Genomic DNA, 25,438 nt, shown 5'->3' with positions numbered 1-25,438 from the left:
CCCCATTGGTGAAAAAAGATGAAGCATTTGACATATTCCCTCTTTGCATTCTATTCTAGTTACGTTCGAAAAATATGATTCGTCTGGAAAACGAAAAGTTGATGCGAATTGTGAAGGGGGAAAAGAGAGTTTTGGTTAATGATGTGTTTGGCAGAAAGAATGTAATTGGGTTGAGGAGTGTTATTTTGTTATTTAATCCTAAGGCTAACCCCATGAACCAAAAGGACAAGAAAAGCTTTCACGCGAAGAATGATTGGCAGGAGTTAGAATCATTAAATTTCTTTATCTTTCAACATCAGTCTGATTAATTCTTGTCATCTCCATATTGCCTGTTATATGAGGTCCTGTTTGGCGTTTGGGAAAACAGCAAAAACGGGAATTTGGCATTGTTTTGACGGGGGGAACCCATTTTTCTAGTGGTTGGCATTTTTGGATGTATTCTTAGGGGACCACTTTTGGGAACCCCAAAAGTCCAAATTAAAAAATTAAACCTGTTGGGATTGCTTTAAAGTGTTTAATGCTCACTAAGTGGTAGGGAACAGCTAAGCTTGGACAAGGACATTGAACTCTGTCTTTTATGGACTTTCTTGCATCATATAAATATGTAAACAGAAAGAGAGAGAAATATAGAATTTAGGGTTGATTTTCACCCCTTCTTGTGCAGATTATCTTGCTTATTTCATGTCTTATTGTGATCTGTCCTTAGTAAATTAGCTGTTTATGTCTTGAAAATATTCCCAAATGCGACAATGGGAGGAGTCATTGTCAACAAATGAGTTTTCTTTATTGGAGATTACGGACAAAAAACTTCATTTGTTTGTTCGGTACCTTGCTTTTTAATACTACAATATAAAAACTATTCATTGCTTGTAGTTTGCGTGTTCACAACATTTCCATGGATCTTCTATTCAGGTGTGTCATCAGTGTCCAATTTTGTATCTCTATAAATTTTGTTTAAAATTAATATAAAAATAATAGAAGTTACAAGTTACAACATTAAATCAAATGAGATATGTATAGTTAGTTAAGAGTAAACAATTTTTTTTTTCTATTTTATTATTAAGAGATATGTTGGTGCAAAAAAAAAATATATATAATAAAAAGATATAAATGTCTAGAAAAAATGGAAATCAAAGGAATATATCTCTATATATTTTTATATATGATAAAGAAAATTATTTTTTCTTAAAAAAATAATTGTTTTTAAAAGGAAAAAAATAGTTGTTAAATTGAGAATAAATCCAACTCGAATAAAATTAATTAAGTCTAAAATTAATTTTGCAAATATCAAAGGTAAATAAATCTATTTTAGTCTTTATGAAATGAAAGAGTTTTAATTTTAGTTTCTATAATTCTTTTCATTCATTAAAATTTGAAATAATTATTTTTGGTCATTGTAAAATTTTCATTCCTTTAAAATATGAAAGCGCTAATATGGGTGTAGGGATGTAGACGGGTATAAGTAATACGCGAACACAAACTGCTAAAAATCAATCCAATAAGCTCAATTAAGATTATTTGAGGACTGAGTCATACTTGATCAAACCCGATCAAAATCCAATATTATATGACTTGTTATGTGTTTTTTATCCATGACCCAACCTGATCGAACATAATAATAATAATAATAATAACAATAATAATAATAATAATAATATTATTATTATTATTACTATTATTGTTATTATTATTATTTAATATTAATATTAAAATTAATTTATAAGTTAGTGTAAGGTTATACTAGTGTTTGATGTTTGGATTCATAATATTGTAGCAATACATCATATTTATTTTGTATTAATTTAGACTGTTTGGGTTAATAACAATATAGCAAATCAATAAATTTATTTTTGAATTTAATTTATATCATTATTTGCTTTATGTGTTGATAATATTGCATTTGTAACAAGATATCACATAATTTAAATTTATTTTTAAAATTTTAAATTTTTACAACAAAAAAAAATTAATTATACATGTTGACCGAACTCAATCCAACCTATTTATATTGGATTGGATTTCACAATAAAAATATAGAAATTTAATTTAACCTGACCTATTGAATTTTTATTGAGTCAGGTAACAGATACAAACCTAATTCAATCCTTACTACATACACCTCTATTTTGATCTATCAATATTATATAATATTAGTAGGTGTCACTGAGAATAATCACTTGACCTCTTTTATTTAATATATAAGTATTTAGCCAGGTGTTAGAAACTAGTGAAACACAAAATAATAATTTTTGATTTTGAAGGACTGAAAAATTAAATAATTTTTTTTATAAAATAAAATTAAAATTCACTTATTTTATATTGATTAAAAATATATTTAAGTGTAAATCTTTTATCATAAATAACTTTAACAGACCTTTTTTTTTTATTTCTTTGATAATCTTTCTAAAAGTCATAATTGAAGATTGATGTGAACAAGATTTGTAAAATAATAAAAAAATATATTTCCATCGATTATGCTCAACTTTGATTTGCCAAAATGACTTTAAAAAGTAAGATTCTCATCTCAATGAAGAAATTAAAATCTAATTATATGTGATTAAGTGTCAAGACCCAATTCATTTAAATAAAAATTTGTTGAAGACTTTTCTCTTTCATTCTCCAAAGTCAATAGTAATTTTCTATATTTCTAAGATGGGATCCGAATCGCTTGCAATTGACAAGTGGAGAGTGGAGACGATTTTGATCATTTCAAATATTGTGTTCTATAGATGGACATCCACCTCCTAAGTTAGGGTCAATATTATAGTGCTATAACAATTCTTATTTAAAAATGCTATAGCTACTAACTAGGGTTATCCTTTGAACAACTTAAAAATATAGGATCTCCTCAATACATTTTCAAAACAATTCTTATTAAAAAAAAGGTTATAGTTAGGGTTATACCTTGGAAATGTGACACGAACTTCCTAAATATTTATTAATGAGCTTTGGACGACAATGATAAAACAAAATATTCTGAATATAATACTGCTCATGGGCTTTGAGTAATTAAGGTCAGCTGTCACCAAATACCAATAATATAACACTAATCTAATCGACTAATCCATAGGCTTCAGTTGAAACTATCTTCCTCACTTTCTTTTCCCTGTAATAGACATTTGGGAGGGTGGACTAATTGTGTATATTAAGATGTTATCTAATTGATGAGAATGAATCTTTGGAAAAAGAAAATGATGGAAATAAAAATAATTCTACACCTAACTATTCGCTTTCTTTTCCCCAGGAATAAAAAGATAATTATATACAGTTTTCTGATGTAATTAAATTATCAACAACGTAAAGGAGGGATGAAAATTTAATGATCCTTGCATTGCATTCATGTTTCTTGCTTTTTATATCATTCTATTAGCGTTCACATGTTTGCTACAAAATAAAATTATGAAATAGTAAATTCATTCTGTTCCTCATTTCGCAGAAGAAAATTATATATAAATCTCATCCCTTCCCATAGAGATAGGATTGGCACTTTCATACTCATTGTTATTTTTTCTCTCTCATCTTAATGTACCCTTATTTATTTTACTAAATGACAATTATTATGTTTCATTAATATATATTTAAATGATTCTGATCCTATTTTTAATTCACCTTTTCATGTATTAATAACTTTATAAGACTTTTTATTTTATTTTTATAGAATAATAGTTATTTAATTAATTGAAACATTCCAAATAACATAATACTTTCATAAAATTTAAATATTATGATCTCCGATCCTAATTAATTAATTAATTATAACATTAGACAAATCATTAAGATCAAGAAAAATAATTAATATAATTACTATTAATTAATTCTACTATAAATTTAAGTTTTATTTAAAATATAAACTTTACTTTTAAGTAAATGTTATATTTAATGCTAATTATAAGTAAATGCATAAAAAATTGAAGTTAACAATAAATAAAAAATTATAAAAGAAACTTAACCCATAGTAACTTTAAGAATAACTAGTAACTGTATTTGTAGATAATGTACTTGAATAATAATATATTTAATTTTTAAATATATTTTTAATCTTTATAAAATAAGTGAATTTTAATTTTGGTTTTTGAATATTTTTTCTTTATTTTTCATTTTTTTAAACTTTCTAAACATTATTTTTAGCCTTTATAATATATTTTTTGTCCTTGCAAAATAAGTAAATTTTGATTTAGTCTTGTAAAATATTTTTCTTTTGATTTTCATCTTTTTAAAATATAAAACTATTTTGATCCTTAACGTTGATTTTAAAACCTAAGATGATAACTTAATATTTTAATAAACAAATAAGTAGTTAAACATAATTATATAATAATAAATACTAACTAAAAACAAAATTTATTTAAATATATTTCAAATAGTTACGTAATAACTATTATATTAGAATTTAATCAATTGTTTATAATATATAATTACAAGCTTAAAATTGAATCATTAATTTTTTTAATATTTTTTATTTGAATGGTTTATTTTCTTTAACAATTCAAATATTTACAAAATACTGAACAGAAACAAATTTATTTTTCTCTTCAAATAATATATTTGTCTCTTAATATGTATAAGCTTATAAAAAAAAACTTGATAAAATAAGATTTTATTATAATTTAATGATTTTTTTAAAAAGTATATTAATATATAATTTAATATCTCGATGCAAGATGTGTTAGACATAAATTTTATATATTATTAACTTTTTTACAAATTAGTTTATTTCATAATTAATAAAATTAGGTAGATTTTTTCATACATATACACATTTTAGATTATAAAATGTAAAAAACTAATGAAAATATAAAATAAAATTCAAAATGTTAAAAATTTGAGTTAAAATTAGAAGGTCAAGTATGCAAATAAATATAATAACCTAAAACAATAATATATTTAGGTATTGTGAAACTCTCTTTTCCTTGTGGACTTCGGTATTTGATTATGGAGAAAATTATGTTGCCATAAATTATATTTATTTCGCTCATATAAAATGTTATGTTTGTTCGTTATTGTAATTACAATTTTTTATTGGACAGAATTATTAGAAGGAAGGAAAAACAAATATTTATTTATTTATAATTATTTTCAGTAACAAATTATTTTATAATATTAAAAAAAAATCTAGTAATGATTAGTAATTACTAAAATATTTTTATCTAAATTTTTTCCTTTTAGTTTGATATATTCATTTTTTTTTTTATTTTCACTAGTAATTTGTTTTATAATATTACAAAAACCTAATAAAGATATTAGTATTTTATTTTATAATATTTGTTTTCTAATTATTTTCGGTAACAATTTATTTTATTTTATTATAAAAATCTAATAACAATTATTAATTATTAAAATATTTTTATCCAAATTTTTTCTTTATATATACCATAGATGAGTGTTATTTATAATTAGAAAAAAAAAATATAATTTACTGCTTATAATTAAAACCCAATACAATGTTATCTAAAAGGCATCCTTAAGAAAATAGCATAAATATAACTAGAATAATTTATCCAAAATATTATACATGTAACTTTTTTCTAACACAGGAATCAACGCTTGCTCTTTTTTAATTACAATGTCTTGCTATTAAGTTACTATAAAAAACTGAATTTATGTTTCACGTCATTTCATTTATTTTATAAGATTAGCTTACAAGTTAGAGTATCAAGTAGAACGAAAAAAAAACCACTAGTTGCTATAATATGCATAAGCAAAATTTTCTTCATCAAAAAAATAAACAAAAATCTAGTATAAATAGAAGAAAATAAAATGCTTACCACCAACCAAGGACTTTAAGGCCTTCGTATAAATGACTTAATTGCAAAATAACATTCGATCGACTTTTCATCTATGAAAAGAATCTTATACAAAGGGGCGGAAGTAATATTAAAGAACCTATTAATGGTCTATAGAAACACACCCATCATGCGGAGATAAAAAAAATCACTACTAAGTTGATGGAACGCACTCTAAATATGTCACAAGATATACGACTAACTTAAAGCCTATGCAAAATAAATATTCACAAAGCAAAACTTATAAAAATTCAATTGATCAAGAATAAGTAACAGAAAGCAATAAAAATTATTGCAACTGATAACACTGAAAATTGAGAGAAGTTCAAAAGAATTATCTACAGTGATAAATATACAAAAGAAAAGAAGTTTTCATATAGCTGCTTACTGTCTAGTACTATCCAGATGAGTGTGCGATAATAAACCATAATGCTTTAGTCTTGAATATGATTTTAAGCAGCCAACAATAACGCAAATGAGCAATAAAAGAGATATTCTAGTGTCTTTTATGCATGATAAAAATATCTTATCATACACGAGGAAATGACAATTTCTTCATGCTCAAACAATGAGCGATGACACCTTTTTTTTTTTTTTTTTTTTTTTCAAACATAATTCAACAAGCATGTACACAAAGTACAAGAAAACTTATTCTAATTTACGTTTTCTGTAAAGTGGCAGCAGAAATCCAATTCATGCCTTTTAATTCAATCAACACTATGTTCTTTGCCTATCAAAAAGGAAAACCACGATGTTAATTCAAGATATTAGTCCGTTTTATAGATCCAGAGGGAATAGGGATTCAATCATGAAATGTGGATTAGCAATATAAGCATAATGCAAAAGGCTGAAAGAGCATGCAATATACAATTCTTCAGTAGAACTTCTTTTTTCAATGTCGCTTATCCAAAATTAGGCATATGAATCATGTGTATTGAGAGTACTGCACAAAATGTAAATTATACAATCAGGGTAGAAAGCTACAGGAATCAACTTGTCTCTGGAGCAATTTCAGTATTTTCCTAACATCGAAGTCTACTATGTTCTCTTTCCCAAACAGAGTATGATTCAAAGAGGTCAGCATTAAGGTTAGTGGAGTCAATGCAAAGATGAGGGGGAAAATTCCATACTTGACCCACTAAATCAAACATCATTGACTGCCATTTATTTTTTATACTGGCATTTTAACTATTTCATCATGTTAACTCGTGTATTTTTTTTTTCTTGAACAAAATTGCTTATGTCAATTTATTCTTATTGCAGAAAAAGTTCACCATTTTGGTTTTGCAACTCAGCTTCTCAAGGGCACAGGCAAACTCTGAAAGTGTTCAGATACAACTTGAATGGTAGAACCTGAAACAAGGAGTTTAAAATCTTTTCAAGTGGATAAAACATCTGTGTCTACGAGCTGGTTAGAACTTTTCAGTTGGACATGTAGACTTACAATCAACAACGTCATTTGAAACATCATCTGCAGCTCAGGCAATATATTTTATGATGGAAATGCACCCAAGGGAACTTCATAACCATGCTTGAACATTTGTCCCAATGTTTTTAAAACCATGGAACCCTGGCCACGGCTCATGTAAGCTTTGTACATTATCCATAGCGTTTTCTTTGTGCAATCAAGCTTGACATTTTCCATCTCCTGAAGGACATTATGCATTGCAATTAAGGGCCCCTGTGACCCATACATGACCAGCTTACAATGATATAAGGAACGACAGATTACCCACCCAGAGATTTCAGCACGTCTAACAAAACTTTCTAGCTTTTCTACTGCATTGCACCGAAAATAAGTTGCAATTATGCATCTCATAATACTGTTGGTTGTTATGGAGGTTCCATGCTGAAATGCCTCATTTATTGCATTCTCCATTTTCTCTAAACAGTCTTCCTTGGCATAGAGTTTAATCAACAAAACATTTAACCATGGCCTGTAATCTTCTTTTGGAATAAACTTCATCAATGCCTCTATCTTCTCTAGTCTATCTACTTCAGAACTTTTACTATAGGCACATATCATACAACTTATTAATTTAAATCCATTTTCATTTACATGATCACTTACAAGGGAATACATCTCTTCCATCTTATCCAAATTACCTGAATTTGCATACCCACGAAGCATTAGCATGTAGGTTTTCATGTTAGGCTCAACAGGGCCTGACATCAACATTTGAAACACCTTTTCCATATCATCCCACATCCAAGCCGTGAGATATCCAGCAATTAAATAATTATAAGTGTAGATGTTCATGGCGAGGTCCAACTTTTGTATCTCGCGGAATGTTGCCTCCATGTGATCAACCAGCATCAAGCCACCAAAAACAGATATAAGAATATTGTACGTGGCAATAGAAGGATCACAAGTCGGATCCCTCTTCAAATCACAAAACAAGGACTGGCACCAATCAGCAAGACCATTGACCATAAAAACACTCATTAGTGCATTGTAAGTGATGGTCTTCTTGATGCCTTTGATGGCAGCCTCCTTAAATAGCATAACAGCAAATTCAATATTCGCAGATCTACCTGCAGCTTTTATACCCTTCGAGTACTCGTACGCATCCATAGGGTTTTCAACACTAGATTTCTTTCTTCTCCAATTAAACACCTGAATGTTTACCAACAAAAAGTTACTTTCAAATTTCACAAACTCTGATTTAGTACACCAGGAAAAATATCCAAATCCAAACCATTAAAACCAGTGAACCACTAATAACCGTACCAAACCAAAATAGCACCATTTTCAAGATCCTGTGCATACACGAAAACTAAAAAATAAAGTCCAATTTAAAAATGCATTTCCATTTTTTTTATTATGCAATTACGAAGCAATAAGCCAAAACCCAAAAGCCGGCTTTCAATTGAGTTATAAAAATTAAACCTGGAGTGCGACGGAAGGCTTTGAATCCAACTGATTCATGAGCTCGATAAACACAGATCCACTGGCGTAACGGAGATTCAAAGTGTCAGAATACTCGTCCAAAATGCTGTGAACCCTACCAGCCTCGGAGGATTCGCGAAGCAGCTCGTTCTTCAGAATCCTGACCTTGTTGATGAGACGCTCTCTGGCTGTAGTGCAAGCTTTTGCAGTGAACAAGGGAATAAGGTCAGAGACATTGTTTGACTCGGTGCAGAACTTGCGCGTGAACCCACGATATGGCACGCTGGTGAAGGAGGGAATGGTTTTGGGGTTTGAGAATCCATAGAAATGGAATTGGAAGAGCAACAACTGAGCTCGTTTTGCGTCTGAAGAGAATCTCCACACTGGCTTCATTGTCTCTGCTCGATTTTTTTTTCTAGGGTTTTACGGAGATGAAAAACCCATACGCAGTGACGCACTACTATGCATGCAGGCCAGGCCTCCTTCATCTTTGGGCTTTCTTGGGCCATACCCGTTTGGCAAATGTCATGGGAATGTGGAGCTTCAAAATGATTTCATTACTTAGCTTTAATTGTATTTTAAATATGTGCAGTTTAGATTAAATGTAATTTTAGTTCTCTTAGTTTTTTAAATCGATCAAGTTCTATCATAATGTGTACACTTAAAATATTTACTTTTCCAACAAGATAAAAAAAAACACAAGCAAAAACTCAAATTATAAAGAAATTTATACATATCTATAAATTAGAATCCCTCACTTGTAGAGTAAATCTCATTCTTCTCACCCTCTTGAGATTAGAGACTTTTAATCAACATTTTTTTTTATCTCTTTGGGAGATGTATTTAATACACACTTTTTTTTTTATAGTATCTTTCATTCGTCTTATCTACATATATAATTGTTTGTCTTAATTTCCCCCAGTTCAATTTAAGTATAACCTTGTAAAAACTTGAATTATTTTTTATAAATTCAAAATATAATTTATATATAAGACTAATTATTTATTTTAAAATTTAATTATAATATTTTTATAAATTAAAAAATATTTCTAATTATAATTACAATATGTACAAATAAATATTGATCTTATACAATGCATACTAGTTAAAATTAATAGTTAGTATACAAATAAAGAACATTAATCCATGTAAAATTTAATATGAGATCGACAATAACATTAAATCAATTGTAAACAATAACATATGAATAAATTAAATGAAAAATGTTATACACCTTTTAAAAATTGTTAAAATTATGTCATTTACTTAATATAATAAAGTATATCATTTTAATTAAATGTTTATTTTTTATGCAAATATATACTTTTATTTTAAATAACGAGGGATTTGTACACAAAAAAAACCTTATCTAGTATATAAAATGTCACTATCAACTCTAATGATTGAATGATTATCCAATTATTTATACATCTAAAAGTGGTTTTTTTTGCTGATATTGAAAATGAGAAAATCATTTTGTATTGATATTATGAAAAATTATAGAGAATAATTATGATATATATTTATATTAAAAATATATATATATTCTTATAGTTTGAATGGTATAAATTCATGTATAGTAGCGGATCGAGAATCTATTATTCAGGATGAGGGTGGGTTTTCATCGGCTTATTAATTGTTGTTTTCGTCTTTTGAGCAGATATTTTCCTGTAAATGGTCCCTTGCTGATTAAATTAATCAAATGGTAAACAAAAACGAAACATGTGTCTCTCTGTTTTCATCTGCTAGTAGCATATGGGAGTTAATGGTATCTTTAGGGGGTCATCGCATGTCAATATATCAAGGTTTATAAAATAGAGAAATTGAGTTGGTATATCAGTTGAGATCAATGTTTGAGTTCTTGGCTTTGGTTATCATCTATTCATTACCTACTGCAGAATACTCTTATATGTAGTCTGACAAGGCAATTAGAGTAATTTTGTCCTTCATACCTTGTTTTTTAGTGAAGAGGAAACATTCTAATATATCATATTGTTTTAGGTCTGTCTAGGATCAGCTTTGCCTAAAGCAAATCTAGCATGGATTCTAATGGGAAAAACACCTTGAGAATATTGCACCACTTATTCATAGCCGTGAAAATTAGCGTTATTTCATTTCCATGGTAATGTTACAAACCAGGTATGTTCTTTCTTATATAGCTTCTAACACTGTTAATTATTCTAATTCCCATGTTTTTCAGAGATGAAATTTGATATATTTTGATTAAACAGATATATGTAAGAGGATGATTATTTGCTGTGGGGGTAAATAAACGCGCTAGAGATATTTATTATGGGATTAAGACATTTCAATAATTTCTGAATGCAATGGTTTCCAATGACAAATGTAAGAGCATCTACAATAGGAGTTGCTTATAAGCAACTCCCAACCACTTTAAATAGGTCCTACTATGCCACGTCATTTATAAGCAACTCATATTATATTTTTATAATTTTTGCTTCAACGAGAATTGCTTATAAGGACTCCAACTTTTCTACAACTTATACTACACTTTTTGACACCTCGCATTATTATAATAATTTATATACAAAGGAAAGTAAAGAAAAAGAAAGCAGAAAGTACAACAGAAGCAGGCAAGCACCGTTGTTTCTGCAAGACACGGAGCTAAAAATTTTTTTCCTTCTTATGCCACGTAAGCCTACTCCAATAGACATTCTTTGTTAGAAACGGTGCTTATAAATAAGAAACTGGGTAAGCACTGTCCAACTTGGAGGTGCTCTAATGACTTTAACAAAACTTTCCCTTCATTCCCGCAATCCTGGTTGTGGGAGCTATGCATGGAATTACATGCAAATACTTAACTACTACACCAACTTATGCTAAGGCCATTATGAGTTCCATAATTTACCAAACCAAGGTGGATCTTTGCATAATAAATCTTGTATTTTCCTCTTTGAATCGGAATTTTTTGTGACATTATGAGAAGATTTCTACATTAGCCACAAACACAAGCATATACTGACACACCAAAAAGTCCTGGCGCCTGTTGTCCAGTAAGTGATAAACTGATAATTGAGACAAAGATGAAAGATATTGGTCTGAAAAGTCACAAACAAAAAATGATTGTAAAATGTAAATAATTGTATACAGAGAATGAAGGTAATGTCGTGCAAATCGACTACAAGCAGTACCATGAACAGTAAAAAGCCTGGGCCTTCAGCACAATAGGCTTTGTCTTTTTGTAGTTACAACGGTCGGTCACCCAATATTTTAGCATGCATATATCAATTTTAAATCAATATATTTTAATCAATTTCTCATTTTTCATCTTTCATAAATTTATTTAGAAAGAAATGTCAGGTTAGATGAATTTGTACGACTCGTTATAATTATTTGCATAGACATGATCTATAATCTATACATCTATATCTATCTATATAATTATATAAAACAGTCAAATCAGTTCGCCTATTAGTCGCCTCTCATAATCTATCTTCTATGACAATTTTCCACTACTTATTATACCTTGATATTTTCATGTAAGGTTGGAAAATAGATGAATTGAATAAATTTTGAGACTCGTTTTTATTATACCCTAATGTTTCTTTAACAGCGAGTCGTGCTTTTCATGTAAAGCTGGAAAATAGGTGGATTGAATAAATATTGAATTGGATTATAATGGATGGATTAAAGATAATTTATTAAATAATTTATTTTTATCAAAAATTTATTAAAAACTCAATCCATTTGTGAGCTATTTAATAAAATCTCTATAATCTATCCAATAACATTTTTTTTAATAAATGGATATCCAATTCTTCATGAAAAAATTATGATTATTTCTTAAAAATACTTTTCTCAACTTTTAACAAAATTATTTTTAAGTTGGTTCTAGTCAATTAATATATCTTTAATATAGTCTTGATAAAAGTATTTTCAACTTGATCTTGATAAATAAAATTTTTACACAACTTTGACTAGAATAGTTTTATCTGAATTTCGTTAAAAGTATAATCTTAACCAGAACATTTTCAACTTGATTTTGCATAAAGCATTTTCATCTCGAAATTAGTCAAAATGACATGAATCAAAACATCTCCTACTTAGTCCTAGTTAAAGTAATTTTTTATCAATTCTATCCAAAATATTCTTAACTTAATTAGTCCGATCATAAGATTGATCTCGATAATTTTACTTTAACCTCATTTATAACATATTTAACTTCATTATTAATACAATTGATTCGAAATTTGTTTTTTTTTTTTATGAAAGGCCATATTCTAATTTTTATCATTAATATGAAGTTGTTATTAGAATATCATCTTATCTTTCAAAGAGAGTTGACTCCATAAAAAAGAGAAATGAAAAAATTTATTATATATTTGATTCTACATTCATAATTCATGTTTAAAAAAGAATCACGTTAAAATTGATGTAAATGTAAAAGTAATTAACTGTTATTTTCTCTATTTACATTATCACCTACTTAAAGAATTTCCAAACATGCTCAAAATGGAGGAAGGTAAAAGATCGAAATTAAATAATATATATGTATCCCCTCCCGGGGAGAGGCAAGACATTGAGTTAGATATAAACATCCACCGCACGAAAAGCAAAACCTTAGCAAATAGAATCTAAGAAGGTAACAACCTGATATGACAAATGATTGAATTTACCTATAGGAAAAGCCACCATTTGTGTGAAGTAGTGGATCTGCTGCTTCCTTTTTTTCTCTTTTTCCATGTGTCCAAGAGTAAGTGCCAATCTAAACACCACCTAATATCACAGGTTTTTCCCCCTTCCCTTAACGTTTTGCTTTTGTTCCTACACGTGGTTAGCTGTTCCCCATCAGAGTCAAACCATGCAAACCAAAACCTCAAATGTCTTTTAATTTATTCACCATCCATTGCACCGGACCCTACAATCACTATATATTATTCATTAATAGTGTGTTTGGATGAAGAATTTTACAAATTCAAGGAATTTTAAATTCTTAGTATTTGAATTTCTTTGATTTCAATTTCTATCATTCTTGAAATATTTTGTTTGGATGAGTCAATTCAAATTTTTTAAATTTTAAATTGTTAGGTTGAATATGATAATTTTATTCCATCATAATAAAAATTGATTTTAAAAATATATTTATATGTTAAGATTTTTAAATTAAATTTTATAAAAATAAATATTAATCCATTTTTAAATATTTAATAATTTTAAAAATTAATATTAGATAATATTTAATAATTTTTAAAATCAATATTAGATCATGTTTAACAATTTTAAAAATATTTTTGAATATCCAATAATTAAAAGAATGAAGAGATAAGATAAAATATATAGGTGAAATAAGAAAAACAAATATGAAGAATTTCAAATTCTCCCATTTTTTGGAGAATTTAAAATTCTACTATTTTAAGGAATTTCACAAATGTTTGGATTTCAAATTCTTTGTAAATTCCTCATCCAAACAAAGCATTTCACCTCAAAGAATTTGAATTTCTTCAAATAAATGAATTACCCTATATAAATTCCTCATCCAAACACACCATAAGAAAAATGGTGCGTGATACTATATATTAGTTGATATTTGAAGGAAATTAAGAAGAGAGAAAAAAATAAAGATATAGAAAAGTGCAAATATAATAGATATATAATATGATGTGATAATGAGAAAGATAAAAATAAATAATATATAGTTGTTAATGGAGTATTTATAAATTGAAGTATTCACATAATTACATATTCCATTAATCAAATAAACCCTATGCTTATAACTTATGAGGAGAAGGGGGGGGGGGGGGGGGGGGGTTGCGCATACTTGTGGAAAAATTAAATTTGTTATAGATTCATTAGTGTTTACAATGAGTATGTACTGAAGTTTGATGTAAATATACTCATAACACTAACAATAAAAGATAAATTAGGTCTGGTGCAAATCCAAACATATATACATTAAACTTTTAGCGTGTTTGGGCACCCATTTTGAACTCATATTTTTTTCTTCGTATTTTTACGTCAAATTTTAAAAAAAATACAGAAGGTAAAAATAACAGCTTCTAGCCAAGTATTCCCAAATTTTCAAAAAAAGAAGAAGAAAAGCATACGTTCATTATCACCCACTAAAAAGATTTACATGGGGGAGGGGAGGATGATGTATCATAAAAATGAAGAAAATGGTGAGATAATTTTTAATTTAAATTTAAATTTTAAATTATTATTATTTTTTAGATATACAAGTATTAAAATATAAATAAGTGTATATAATGTTCAATAAAACAATGTAGGAATACTTTGGATGAACGTAAGTGGAAAACGACACACAATAACTTCTCCCTATAGTTGCCAGAATTGCAATGGTTGACAATTAATTTTGGTGGATGGAGCAACATTCTGACAAAATAATTTTGACGCTTAAATGACTGTATATTTAAGAGAAGAGTGGGATTTATTCATGCATAATTCACAAAGTTTTTTTTTTATTTTTATTTTTTATGCTTATGCATCATTCAGAAAGTTGAATTCGAGAATTATGTAGCTCAAATAACACAAAGGAAATGTCATTAATTTGGTGGTTTAATCTAGTTAATGACTAGTTAACACATCAACAATAAGCTAAAAGTGAATCAAGACATAATAATTGCATTTATAATACAGTAATAATTATCTCATCACTTAAACAATATAACCTAAAGAGTTGGTTGAGTGGAACAAGTGATCTCACACTCTCGTCTATGTGAGGTGAGGTAAATAGAAGTAATTATGTAAATAGAAGTAATTATGTAAATACTTTTTTAAGTTTGGAGACTTTCCATACCTTGATTGGGATGTCATCCCCTCCTATTAATTTTTAATTCCCCCACACACAATAGTCACACCCATTATATATATGTATGTATATTTTTTATCCTTCTTTCGTTATCACATTAAATCAACAAGTAGTATTAGTAACACTCTCTGACTCTCTTTCTAAGAGAACCTTCACTATTACTTAAAATTTATTGAAACTACAGAATTACGAGTGAAATTTATATTATAATGTAAAGTAAAAGTTTAAAAGATGTATGATATATATCCAATGGTATTTAGTTAAAAAAAATGTGTTATTAACATTTTCTTACATCACTAATTATATTAATTATTATTTTTTATTTCTTTTGGATAGCAATACTCAACAAAATGTGAACTACTGATATTTTTCTTTTATTATAGTATTATAAAGTCATGGCTTCATGACTTATACACCTCTTTAGTAATGAGGAAAAGAATAGAGTGAAGGAAGATAGATGAGGAAGAAATAGAATAAAAATAAAGTAAAATTCTAGATTATTTAGTTTAAGAAAAACAAAAGGGAGAAAGAAGAAAAATAATATTATGAAATTGTTTGGTTTCGATGGAAGGAGAGGAAAAATAAATAATATGATATTGTATATTCTACTTATATCCTTATAAATTAGATTAATTAATGTCATCATATTTATTTAATCAAATTAGATATTATGTAAATTTGATTAATAAGAAATGTAAAAACGTCATAATTTAATCGACTTTAGTCTATGCTTATATTAGAGATAGAGAATAATAAAATAGATCAAAACATAGTGTAAAATGGATTAAAATGGAATGGATTATATAAATATGTCATTCTATTGTTTGATTAATTTGTAATAAAATGGAATGAATATTCCATTCCATCAATAAATAATAAAAAAATGGAACATAATAAACCAACACTTTTCAATACAATGTTATCCTTATTTTTATTTTGTTTTGTGTGTTTAACTACACTAGAAAGAAATTACCTTATTTGTTTAACAGTATTGAAGTTAACTCTTGGAAATGCCTATTCGTGTTATAATATGTTATAGTATTAAAAAATTGATTATAATTATTAACCCAATCCAAAAAAAATAATATTTAATCCAACAATTTTTTGTTGTATCAATAGAATGGATCAATTTTTATGTTATAGTCTATGACCCGATTTTGGGAGGATAAGTGGATAGGTGGTTTGCGCTTGTTGGAAGTATTTCCTCGGTTGTTCTCCTTTGCCTTAGACCCATTGTCAGTGGTGGCAGATAATGGAACTTGGGAGGGATCTACATGGGTGTGGCAGGTTAAGTGGAGAAGAGAACCTTTTGTCCATGAAGGTAGGAGTGTGAATATCTTGTATCTTGTTGGATATGCTTAAGGGCTTGCAAGTTATCTCGTCAAGGCAAGATTATTGGAGATGGATTTATGACAAGGACGGTGTATTCTCGGTGAAAAGTGCGTACCTTTGGCTACAAAGATCGGTAGGTGGAGAACTCAGAAACTCTTCGGATTTTCAACTAGTTATAAAAAGACTTTGGAAATGTAAGGCTCCGATCAAGTGTTTGGTCTTTTGTTGGCAAGTGTTATTGAATGCGTTCCCGTGCAAATCATTGTTACAAGTACGTGGTGTGGAGTTGGAAAATAATCTCTGTTCTTTTTGCTCTCTGTTTGTAGAAAATCCTCTTCATCTCTTTCTAATGTGTCCGATGGCTTTTAATACTTGGTTAGCTGTTGCTAAGTGGTTGGAGGTTACGGTGGTGTTCCCCAATTCTATAATTTCTCATTATTTATATTGGACGAATCTTGGCATATATGAAAAACATTCTCAATTATTACGAGTAGTCTGGGTTTCTGTCATTTGGTCCCTATGGCTTCATCGAAATGTTATTATCTTTCAGCAAGGTACTATAGATGCCAAGGAAGTGTTGGATAATATTAAATTGCGTTCATGGAAGTGGATAAATTGTTCTATCCCTGTTTGTTCTTTTAGTTACTCAACTTGGTATAATAACCCAACATTGTATTTCTTATAGTTTCTATTTTAGATTTTAGACTAATTTTGTATCTGTATCTCTTGTAACGGGTTGGAGTACCCCTTGTACTCCTTTTAATATTAATCTCTTTTGCTTATCAAAAAAAAAAAAGATCAATAGATCAATAGATCTCATCTTCCTTCGTGTTTTACCATCTTCATTTATATAAAACCAAACAATGGAATGAAAACTACCATTCACGTTATCTCCCTTCATCCCACTCTTTACCATCAATCCAAACATAGTCTTATCAATAACATAACAATGATACTATAAATCACTAACGGTCACGCATAATTGATTAAAATGATAAATTAGTAGATTGATTCATATCAACAAGTTTTTGACACTTTATTTAATTGATTATTGTTAATTTTTAATCGATCGATTAAAGTGGACTTTAGGACTATTTAGTGACGATGATAATAAGGTGCTTCAATTCGTTTAATAGATTATTTGAAGTTTAATCAATTAAAATGACAATTTGCGAGCAAGGACTAGGCGTTCGTCAATCGCGTTTTTGTTTCATAACCAACCAAATTTTGTTGCATTTTCACGTACATGGTAACGAAAATAAAACATGCGAGACCCACTTTTATTTCTCATCTTTCCCTTGACAACCAAACAATAATATTTATTTCAAATTCATATCTATTTCTTTGTTTTTTTTTCACCTATTTCTCCCACGTATCGTTCATGACAGAGAATGAAAGTGCCCATTAAGCCAAGATTTTTTTATTTTTTTTGTGTGTGTGTGTGAGACTATTAAGCAAAGATATTGGTGCAAAAAGTGATGTCAATTATTATAAAAACAACGTAAAATGACACTGACCAACAATTTTTATTTGTAACGAATATATTACATTAATAATCAGTAATATTACACGGAACATCAATCTCTAACCACTGGGTCTGCACTACACTCATGATAGTATTCACAATCGTCTTATTCATATGAAAAAATGAATGAAATGATGAAAAAAAAGTAGAGAAATAAAATACATATATAATATATGATTTTGTTGTATATATGATATTCTTTTAAAAGGGTGAATTGAATATAGCAACAAATATATAAATATAAAACTGAAAAGGGTTCAGTTTGAGACAGCAGTCAGCGGCGGTTACACTGCTCAGCTGGCCGTATTTTCCTCTTGCCGGCATTGAAGGGGCACGCCGTCTGAACGGGCGGCACCATGCAATTGTACTGCAAACACAGAGTACTGCTTCCCGGAATCTCCGCCGTGGGGCTTATGGCGATTCCGGTCAAGAAATTGTGCTGCAAATACAGAATCTGAATCCCCGCCGCCAACAACCGCTGGACGAAGGTCACCGGAACTTGCCCCGTGAAGCCGTTGTTGTTCAGGTACAGGTTCTGCACGCTCGCTAGCATGGGCGACACCGCACCCGATAGGCGGTTATAGCTCAGATCAACGGTTTCGATCGTTACTTCATTAACGGGTTGGACCGGGCCGCTGAATTGGTTTCTCTCGAGTTGTAGGTTTGTGAGAGGGAATGAGAACAGCTGGGCCGGGATTGGGCCTGTGAACTGGTTTAAACTAAGGTCCAGGTAGTTGAGCCGGGTGAGTTGGGTTAAGAGGCGGTCCACGGGCCCACTAAGGCGATTCCATGAGAGGGAGAGGTACTGGAGGGAGGGAGGGAGAGAATGCGGTCCGAGCGAACCGGAGAGAGAGTTGTGTTTGAGTTCGAGGCGGGTTAGGGTATGAGCCGAGGCGAAGGAGGGAACCGAACCGGAGAGACGGTTGTGGCAGAGGATGAGGTTGGTTAACTCCGGCATGGCTCCGATGGAGGGAGGGATTGTTCCGCTGAGCTGGTTGTAGCTGAGATCGATGGTTCTCACTTTGCGAAGGTTCCCCAAACCGGAGGGGATCGAACCGGAGATGAAGTTCCGACTCACGCCCAGGAACCGGAGGTTTTTTAGTTGGGAGAGGGTTTGAGGGAGTGGACCGTAGATTCTTCCCGGAACCACGGTGAAGTCGGCCAGAGCGGAGAGTTTGGAAATGGAAGGGTCTAGTTTTCCGGTTAGACCGGGGGAACCGGCGCGGGGGTCGCCGAGGTTGAGCGCGACCACTTTGTCGGCGGCGCAGTATACGCCGGCGAAGTTGCAGGGGTCGGCGGTGAAGTCCCAGGTGGCGAAGAAATTGGAGCCGGGGACATCGTGAAGCGATTTCCGAATGGATTGCAGAGCGAGGAAATCGTTGGGGTCTAGAATGGCTCGTACGGTTTGAACGAAGCACATGAAAAGCAAGGAATAGGAAGCAACGACGTCCATTGGAAGTTGGAGAAGAAAATCGGAGAGAATCAGGTTTTATAGCAATGGAAGCTAAGGGTTGGTTTTTGCTTTTGTCGATGCGATGAGATTTCTCGTGAGAATTTGTTGAGCGTTTTAATGGCGGAAACTGGCTTGCAGGAGAAGTAATTGGAATTCCTCGCTGAATCTGTGTTGCTTTTTTGTTGCTTCAATGCCTTTGCCTTTTCATCATTTAGGCTTCTCTCACAAGGTGCAAATACAATGACTGCCACAACAACACCCACACACTTTCTCTCTCTAATCAGTAATCTCTATCTATCGCCTTCAGCCTTCAGCCTTCAGGTATAATACAAATTGCTAGCTTCTATGTAAGGCTGGCAAATTATAAAAATAAATTCTTAATTGCAGAGTGCACGCTAATTTTGTCATTCTTTCTTGCTTCGGATGGAACCTCCAGCTTCGGATTAAACGGTTGTCCGATCCTACCTGGGCTCCAAGTGTACCAGAAGCGCTGCTGACCATGTTGTTGGTAAGCCACTTAAACGGTTGACACGTTTCATTTTGTTTCTCTTTCACATGTGCATGGGACACGTCAGATATTATTATTACTTATTCGTATTGTAGTCGTTGCTCGTTTGTTTAAGGTGAGATTGTTGGGTCACGGTCTAAGAGAGACAGCTAAGCATTCAAAAGTAAGATGTAGATTGGTCTGGGATTCACTTCACTTCGCTTCATGCTCAACACCATACTCACACTCTCACATGCTTCTTGTGACATTTCAACGTACCTGTCGTATTTCGCCGTATAGCTAAGACCTTATCGTACAAAAAAATAAATGTCTACCTTATTTCGCTTCTACTTATTTATTCAAAGACCGGTGAATGCTGATCATTCATCACGGTTCAAGACTTTTAATCAATGCAGGTTATTACTTTCAGTCAATGAAGGCTGACCATACACATACGTTGCAATAATTTCATTAATTAATACTAGTATATTAAATTTTGATATTAAATGTGATGTTTTGTGAATTGTACTACTACTGTAATTATTTTATTTTTTATTTAGTTTTATGGGGTTTTATTCATACGTATTTTCAAAAATACATTAAAAAAAAGTTATTTTTTCGTTTTTATGTACCAAACGTTTTCCCCTTTGTTATTACTTATTACCGTGACTCTGAAATATCCTTGCTCGTAACTACGTAAACATGAATGTCTAGTCACTCTAAATAAGTAAATACTATAAATAAGTATACCATTCATAAAGTCTAGCAACTAGAAAAACAATGTTGTACGTTAATTCCTAACGGGCTTGATTGTACCGTGTGGGGAAATCAAAATAGCTAGGGACCAATCAATTGGCTAGTATACCTTTTTCTCTTCTTATTATTATAAAAGAAACAACACACACTATTTCTCTTGTGGAAGAAGATGATTTGTGAGCGGAAGCTGTCTGAGTGCTAACAGAGTCACAGTGACATTGCATAGAGTCAATTGCGTTGAGTTGAAGATATATTCATGCTCCAAAGCTTGTTTTGCAATTCCCATATTCTGCTTTTCACCAATTACTGTCTAGTAGAGTGGGAATGTAGCTTGTTCTCTTTCTTGGAGAGGAAGATTGTTTAGTTAATATAATTTTCATCATGTAGTGTACGTGTACGTGGCAAAGTTTATTCCTTTCCCCTAAAATTTTTTTTTATTATTTTTTTCTTGCACTTTTTGGCTGGGTCAAACTCAAACGCTATGCTACCCATAAAATCAAGCTATATTTTCATCAGCCAGTGATTGACATGCCAATAATTTTAATAAAAATAAAGCATTTTTACGTAGAACATCGCAGTGAGATGGCGTGAGAGAAAAGAAAAATTAAGATTGTGTTTGATCTGGTAGAAACAATAAATTAAGAAAAAAGTTGGCCGACCTAAGAGAAGATAGGCAAAGGCAACCGTTTCAGGCTTTCAGCAATAAAATTGCTCTAAGGTCAGTTTGACTTATGTATGTAACAACTTGACACTATGCACAATCAATTATTGGTTTTCTTTTCGATCTGATCGATGGTGCCGTATAGGGAGAGTTGATGAAAAATATTTCACTCCCTCATATTAGTTTCTAGTTAAAAGTTCATATATAGGACTAAAATCAAATAACTTTTGGATATTAAAGCGGATATAAATTATACACAGGATAACCAACTAGATCCATTAAAATGGAATGAATAGATAAGTTAATAGATTGATTCATGAGTTAATAATTTTTTTTCCCAGACATGGTTCAAATTGAACACTCCCGCAAGAAACTAAAAATCGCTTGATGTTTAACTAATACTATATGTTTGAATAAGAAGAAAGAAGAAAAAAAAAATAATGATACATATTTTATTTGATTGAAGAAAAAATCGACTTTATGAAATATAAAACTCTAACATGTTTTAATTTTTCCATCTTTTTTTAACTTAAATTTCATGTTTTTATTTCTCAATATTCAAACAAGCATATGAAAAAATTGAATTACCCTTCATTTATTGAGAAGAAGATCCACTATAAAAAAAGTTATACACACCATGATAGTAATATACATCTAACTATAATGATATTTACGTAATTACAGTGACACGTGATAAAGATACGATAAGATTTTTATAATCAAGGATGGATGGATGTGTTGCATTGCCCCTCACTCTCCCCTCCCCTCCCCTCTCTAATATTTTTTTTTTGTTAAGTTCAATTATTTATTTAGAATTTTAAGAAGTATAATATTACTTTATTTAATTTTTCACTCAAATTTCTTTGTGTCTTGTACTGCTTGTAAGTAACTTATTCTTAATTATGAGTCACATTCTTTTTTCACTAGTTAAACTAATAAAGACTTTCCAATAATTACAATTTTTATTGAGGCATTTAAGTATATCTAATGTGTCACGACACTTTGTGTATGTCAAGAATTATAAAATTTTTAGAGCATGATATATAGAATTATAACTACAAATATAAAAATTGCTAAAAGAAATGTATTATTTATTTAATTATAGATAATTTTCATGATATAGAAAATAAATATTTTATATTTTGATAAACTATTAATCTACTTAACATTTTGAAACAAATAAATATAAATATTCCTATTTAAAACTTAGTAAGTATATATTTAATGAAAAACTTTTTTTAAAGTTGTCCTCCTCACTTTCGATTCTAGCTTCGTCCATGTTTATATCGATATACAATATGATAGTAACATCCATTTTAATAACATTCACTTAACTATAATTATGCATAATAGCGATACGATAAAGTCGTCATACCAATACAAAACATAATAGTGACATTCAATAATACCTCAACCTTATATGATATGATAAAAATATTTTTCCAACTATTTTCAATAATTGAGATTTTCGTATTTTCTTAATGTACAGTATTTCTATAATCTGAGCCGGTCGAAAGTAAAGACTTCACTGAGATGTTTGTAAGATTAAGGGGGTGTATTGTATTAGGATTTCAAAAGATTTTTTTAGTTAAATTTTTTTTTACAGATTTTAAAAGACTTTGCAGGATTTTTATGACTTTTGAGACTTTGCAGAATTCTGCAAGACTTTAAATCAAGATTTTAATAAATTCTACAAGACTTTAAATCAGGATTTTAATGGATTCTATGAGATTTTGTGAAATTTGTAAAATTTTTGTAAATTTTTGACATATGATAAGATTTATAAAAAAAAATTCATACATTCAAATTTAAAGAGTCAAAGACAAAAATAATAAAAAAAATAACAATGTTTAGATAAATAATAATAATAATAATAATTCTTAATATCATATGCTCTTAAATAACATTCACTCACATATCCATAACAAAATAATAATATAATAAAAAAATAAAACATGTTAAAATATTTCAATCAAGTACGACCAAAATAACACCAAAATAATATAATTTCACCATTCAAAATGTGTTCATACACAATCAAAATATAAAACAAACACTTCAATCAAGTGCAACTAAAATAACACCAAAACAATACAGTTTGACAAATCCAACTTGTGTTCATACACAACCAAATTATAAAGAAAATACTCAAATCAAGTGCAACCAAAATAACATAAAAATAATATTGTTCATCCTAGCTTGTACTTTATCCAATTTGAATGCTCTTCTATTGACAACATCAAGAAAAAGTCTTTTTTTGCATTAGTATCGAGCAAATCAGCCGCCATGTAGCGAGTTCGATCATCCAAATATGGGATCTCTTTTATGGCACTCCAAATATTTTCCTTTGCCTCTTGGTATCTTTCTATTTTCTCCATCAAGTTAGACATTTTTTCAAAATTGGCGGCTATAATCTCAATGCCAACAGATAGATTTTCTAGAACTTTGGCTTGACTATTGTTCCCAAGTGAGTTAGAACTCACTCCATACTCGGACCTACTCCGCTTATAATTAATTAGTTTTTCAGTGGGAACCTTTGAGCTTAAAGGGGGTTGAGGTGGTGAAATGCTTGGGTGAGGTGATGGAGGCTGGTAAGGTGGTTCATAGTGATCTGGTGTTATGAATGCATCATTGTTAAGATTTGGTGTTATGAATACATCATTGTTAGATATTGCAATGTCTTATGTTAATTTTCTTTTTTTAAAATATAAAAAAATTCTAATTTCACAATATAAAAATTAAAAGAAAAATTCATAGTAAAAAAAATAATTGTTGAGTCAAAAAGATTAGGGATAAGAGTAATAAACTCAAGGGAAAGAGAGAGATCGCAGTTTTTATGCAGAAAGGGTTTTTCTCCCAACTAAGATCCATTTTCATCTCATTCTACTCACAAATACCCTAACTCAAATTCATCTTTTATATATATATATATATATATATATATATATATATATATATATATATGTATTGTAGAGATCATGATATCAATTTCATCTTTTACCTTTCTCTTTTCTTGACATGTGTTATAAAAAAAATACCACTTAAAAGTTAAAATTTCAAGTATTTTTTTTTTGTGTTATATAAAGGAACAAATTCAACTAAATAGAATAAAATAGAGCAAGTTAATTAAAGAGAACAAAGAGAAAAATAGAGCAAGTCAATGATACTATCATTTATATATCGGAGTTTCACAAAATAGGGGAATAGAATGAGAATAGTACTACAATATTATATATGAGCAATGAACAATATTGCAATATTATTAGGAGAAAAAAAATGGAGAAGACGGGAGCATAAAAAAGAAAGATGAAAAACTCATTTAGAAATTCTTGAAGCACTTGAAAAGTCACTTCAAACAATCCTCCAAAATTCGATAGGTTTAGATGTGATTATTTTATGGATTTGGTATTTATAGATAATATTAGAAAGTCTTTCAAAATATTTCTAACACAACAATCCTTTAAAATCCTTATATTTGTGAATACCAATTAATTATTTTTAAGTTGTAAAAAATCTCAAATGAATACCAATAGATTTTAATGGACTCTTTAAAAAATCTTGAAAATTCAGATTGAATACTATTGGATTGTTTTTAAGTGACTTAAAATCCTGATTGAATATCAATAGACTTTTTTACTCAAAATTTTTTTTTTAAAATCCTATAAAATCCTTAACTAATACACCCTCGTAAATCAAGTTAAACTCGCAAAAATACTATTTAAAAGTAAGACTTGATTTTTTTAATTTTTAATTTTTATTTAAAT

The 25,438-nt window shown here is 29.6% G+C and overlaps 2 protein-coding genes across 3 annotated transcripts; both read right to left on the bottom strand.

The window, feature by feature from the left end:
- Positions 1 to 6,618: 6,618 nt before the first annotated feature.
- LOC109796833 (Tetratricopeptide repeat (TPR)-like superfamily protein) lies at positions 6,619 to 9,125 on the bottom strand. 2 transcript variants are annotated; one of them, XM_020356649.3, is made up of 3 exons: positions 8,674 to 9,125; positions 7,228 to 8,400; positions 6,619 to 7,136 (listed from the first exon to the last, which is right to left on the bottom strand). In XM_020356649.3, the coding sequence occupies exons 1-2, from the start codon at positions 9,064 to 9,066 to the stop codon at positions 7,276 to 7,278; spliced, it is 1,518 nt and encodes a 505-aa protein (XP_020212238.1). In that variant the 5' UTR covers positions 9,067 to 9,125; the 3' UTR covers positions 6,619 to 7,136; positions 7,228 to 7,275. The 2 variants fall into 2 exon arrangements, with proteins under 2 accessions (XP_020212238.1, XP_020212237.1); XM_020356648.3 differs by having other exon boundaries at positions 6,619 to 8,400; positions 8,674 to 9,124.
- Positions 9,126 to 18,299: 9,174 nt separating this feature from the next.
- On the bottom strand, positions 18,300 to 20,097 carry LOC109797419 (uncharacterized). The gene has a single exon (XM_020357450.3). It carries the CDS (start codon positions 19,768 to 19,770, stop codon positions 18,592 to 18,594), a length of 1,179 nt encoding a protein of 392 aa, XP_020213039.1. The 5' UTR covers positions 19,771 to 20,097; the 3' UTR covers positions 18,300 to 18,591.
- Between the last annotated feature and the right edge of the window lie 5,341 nt (positions 20,098 to 25,438).

This window comes from Cajanus cajan, chromosome 6 (assembly GCF_000230855.2).
Source record: "Cajanus cajan strain Asha chromosome 6, NIPB_CcT2T_4, whole genome shotgun sequence".
Lineage (NCBI taxonomy): Eukaryota > Viridiplantae > Streptophyta > Magnoliopsida > Fabales > Fabaceae > Cajanus > Cajanus cajan.
Note: the sequence above shows the minus strand (reverse complement) of the source record. Positions and strands in the feature narration are given on the sequence as shown.

Coding starts and splice junctions, on each gene's coding strand:
- LOC109796833 (XM_020356649.3), bottom strand. CDS start 9,066: ATGAAGCCAGTGTGGAGATTCTCTTCAGACGCAAAACGAGCTCAGTTG. Junction 8,401..8,673: donor AGCCTTCCGTCGCACTCCAG/GTTTAATTTTTA, acceptor GTAAACATTCAG/GTGTTTAATTGGAGAAGAAA.
- LOC109797419 (XM_020357450.3), bottom strand. CDS start 19,770: ATGGACGTCGTTGCTTCCTATTCCTTGCTTTTCATGTGCTTCGTTCAA.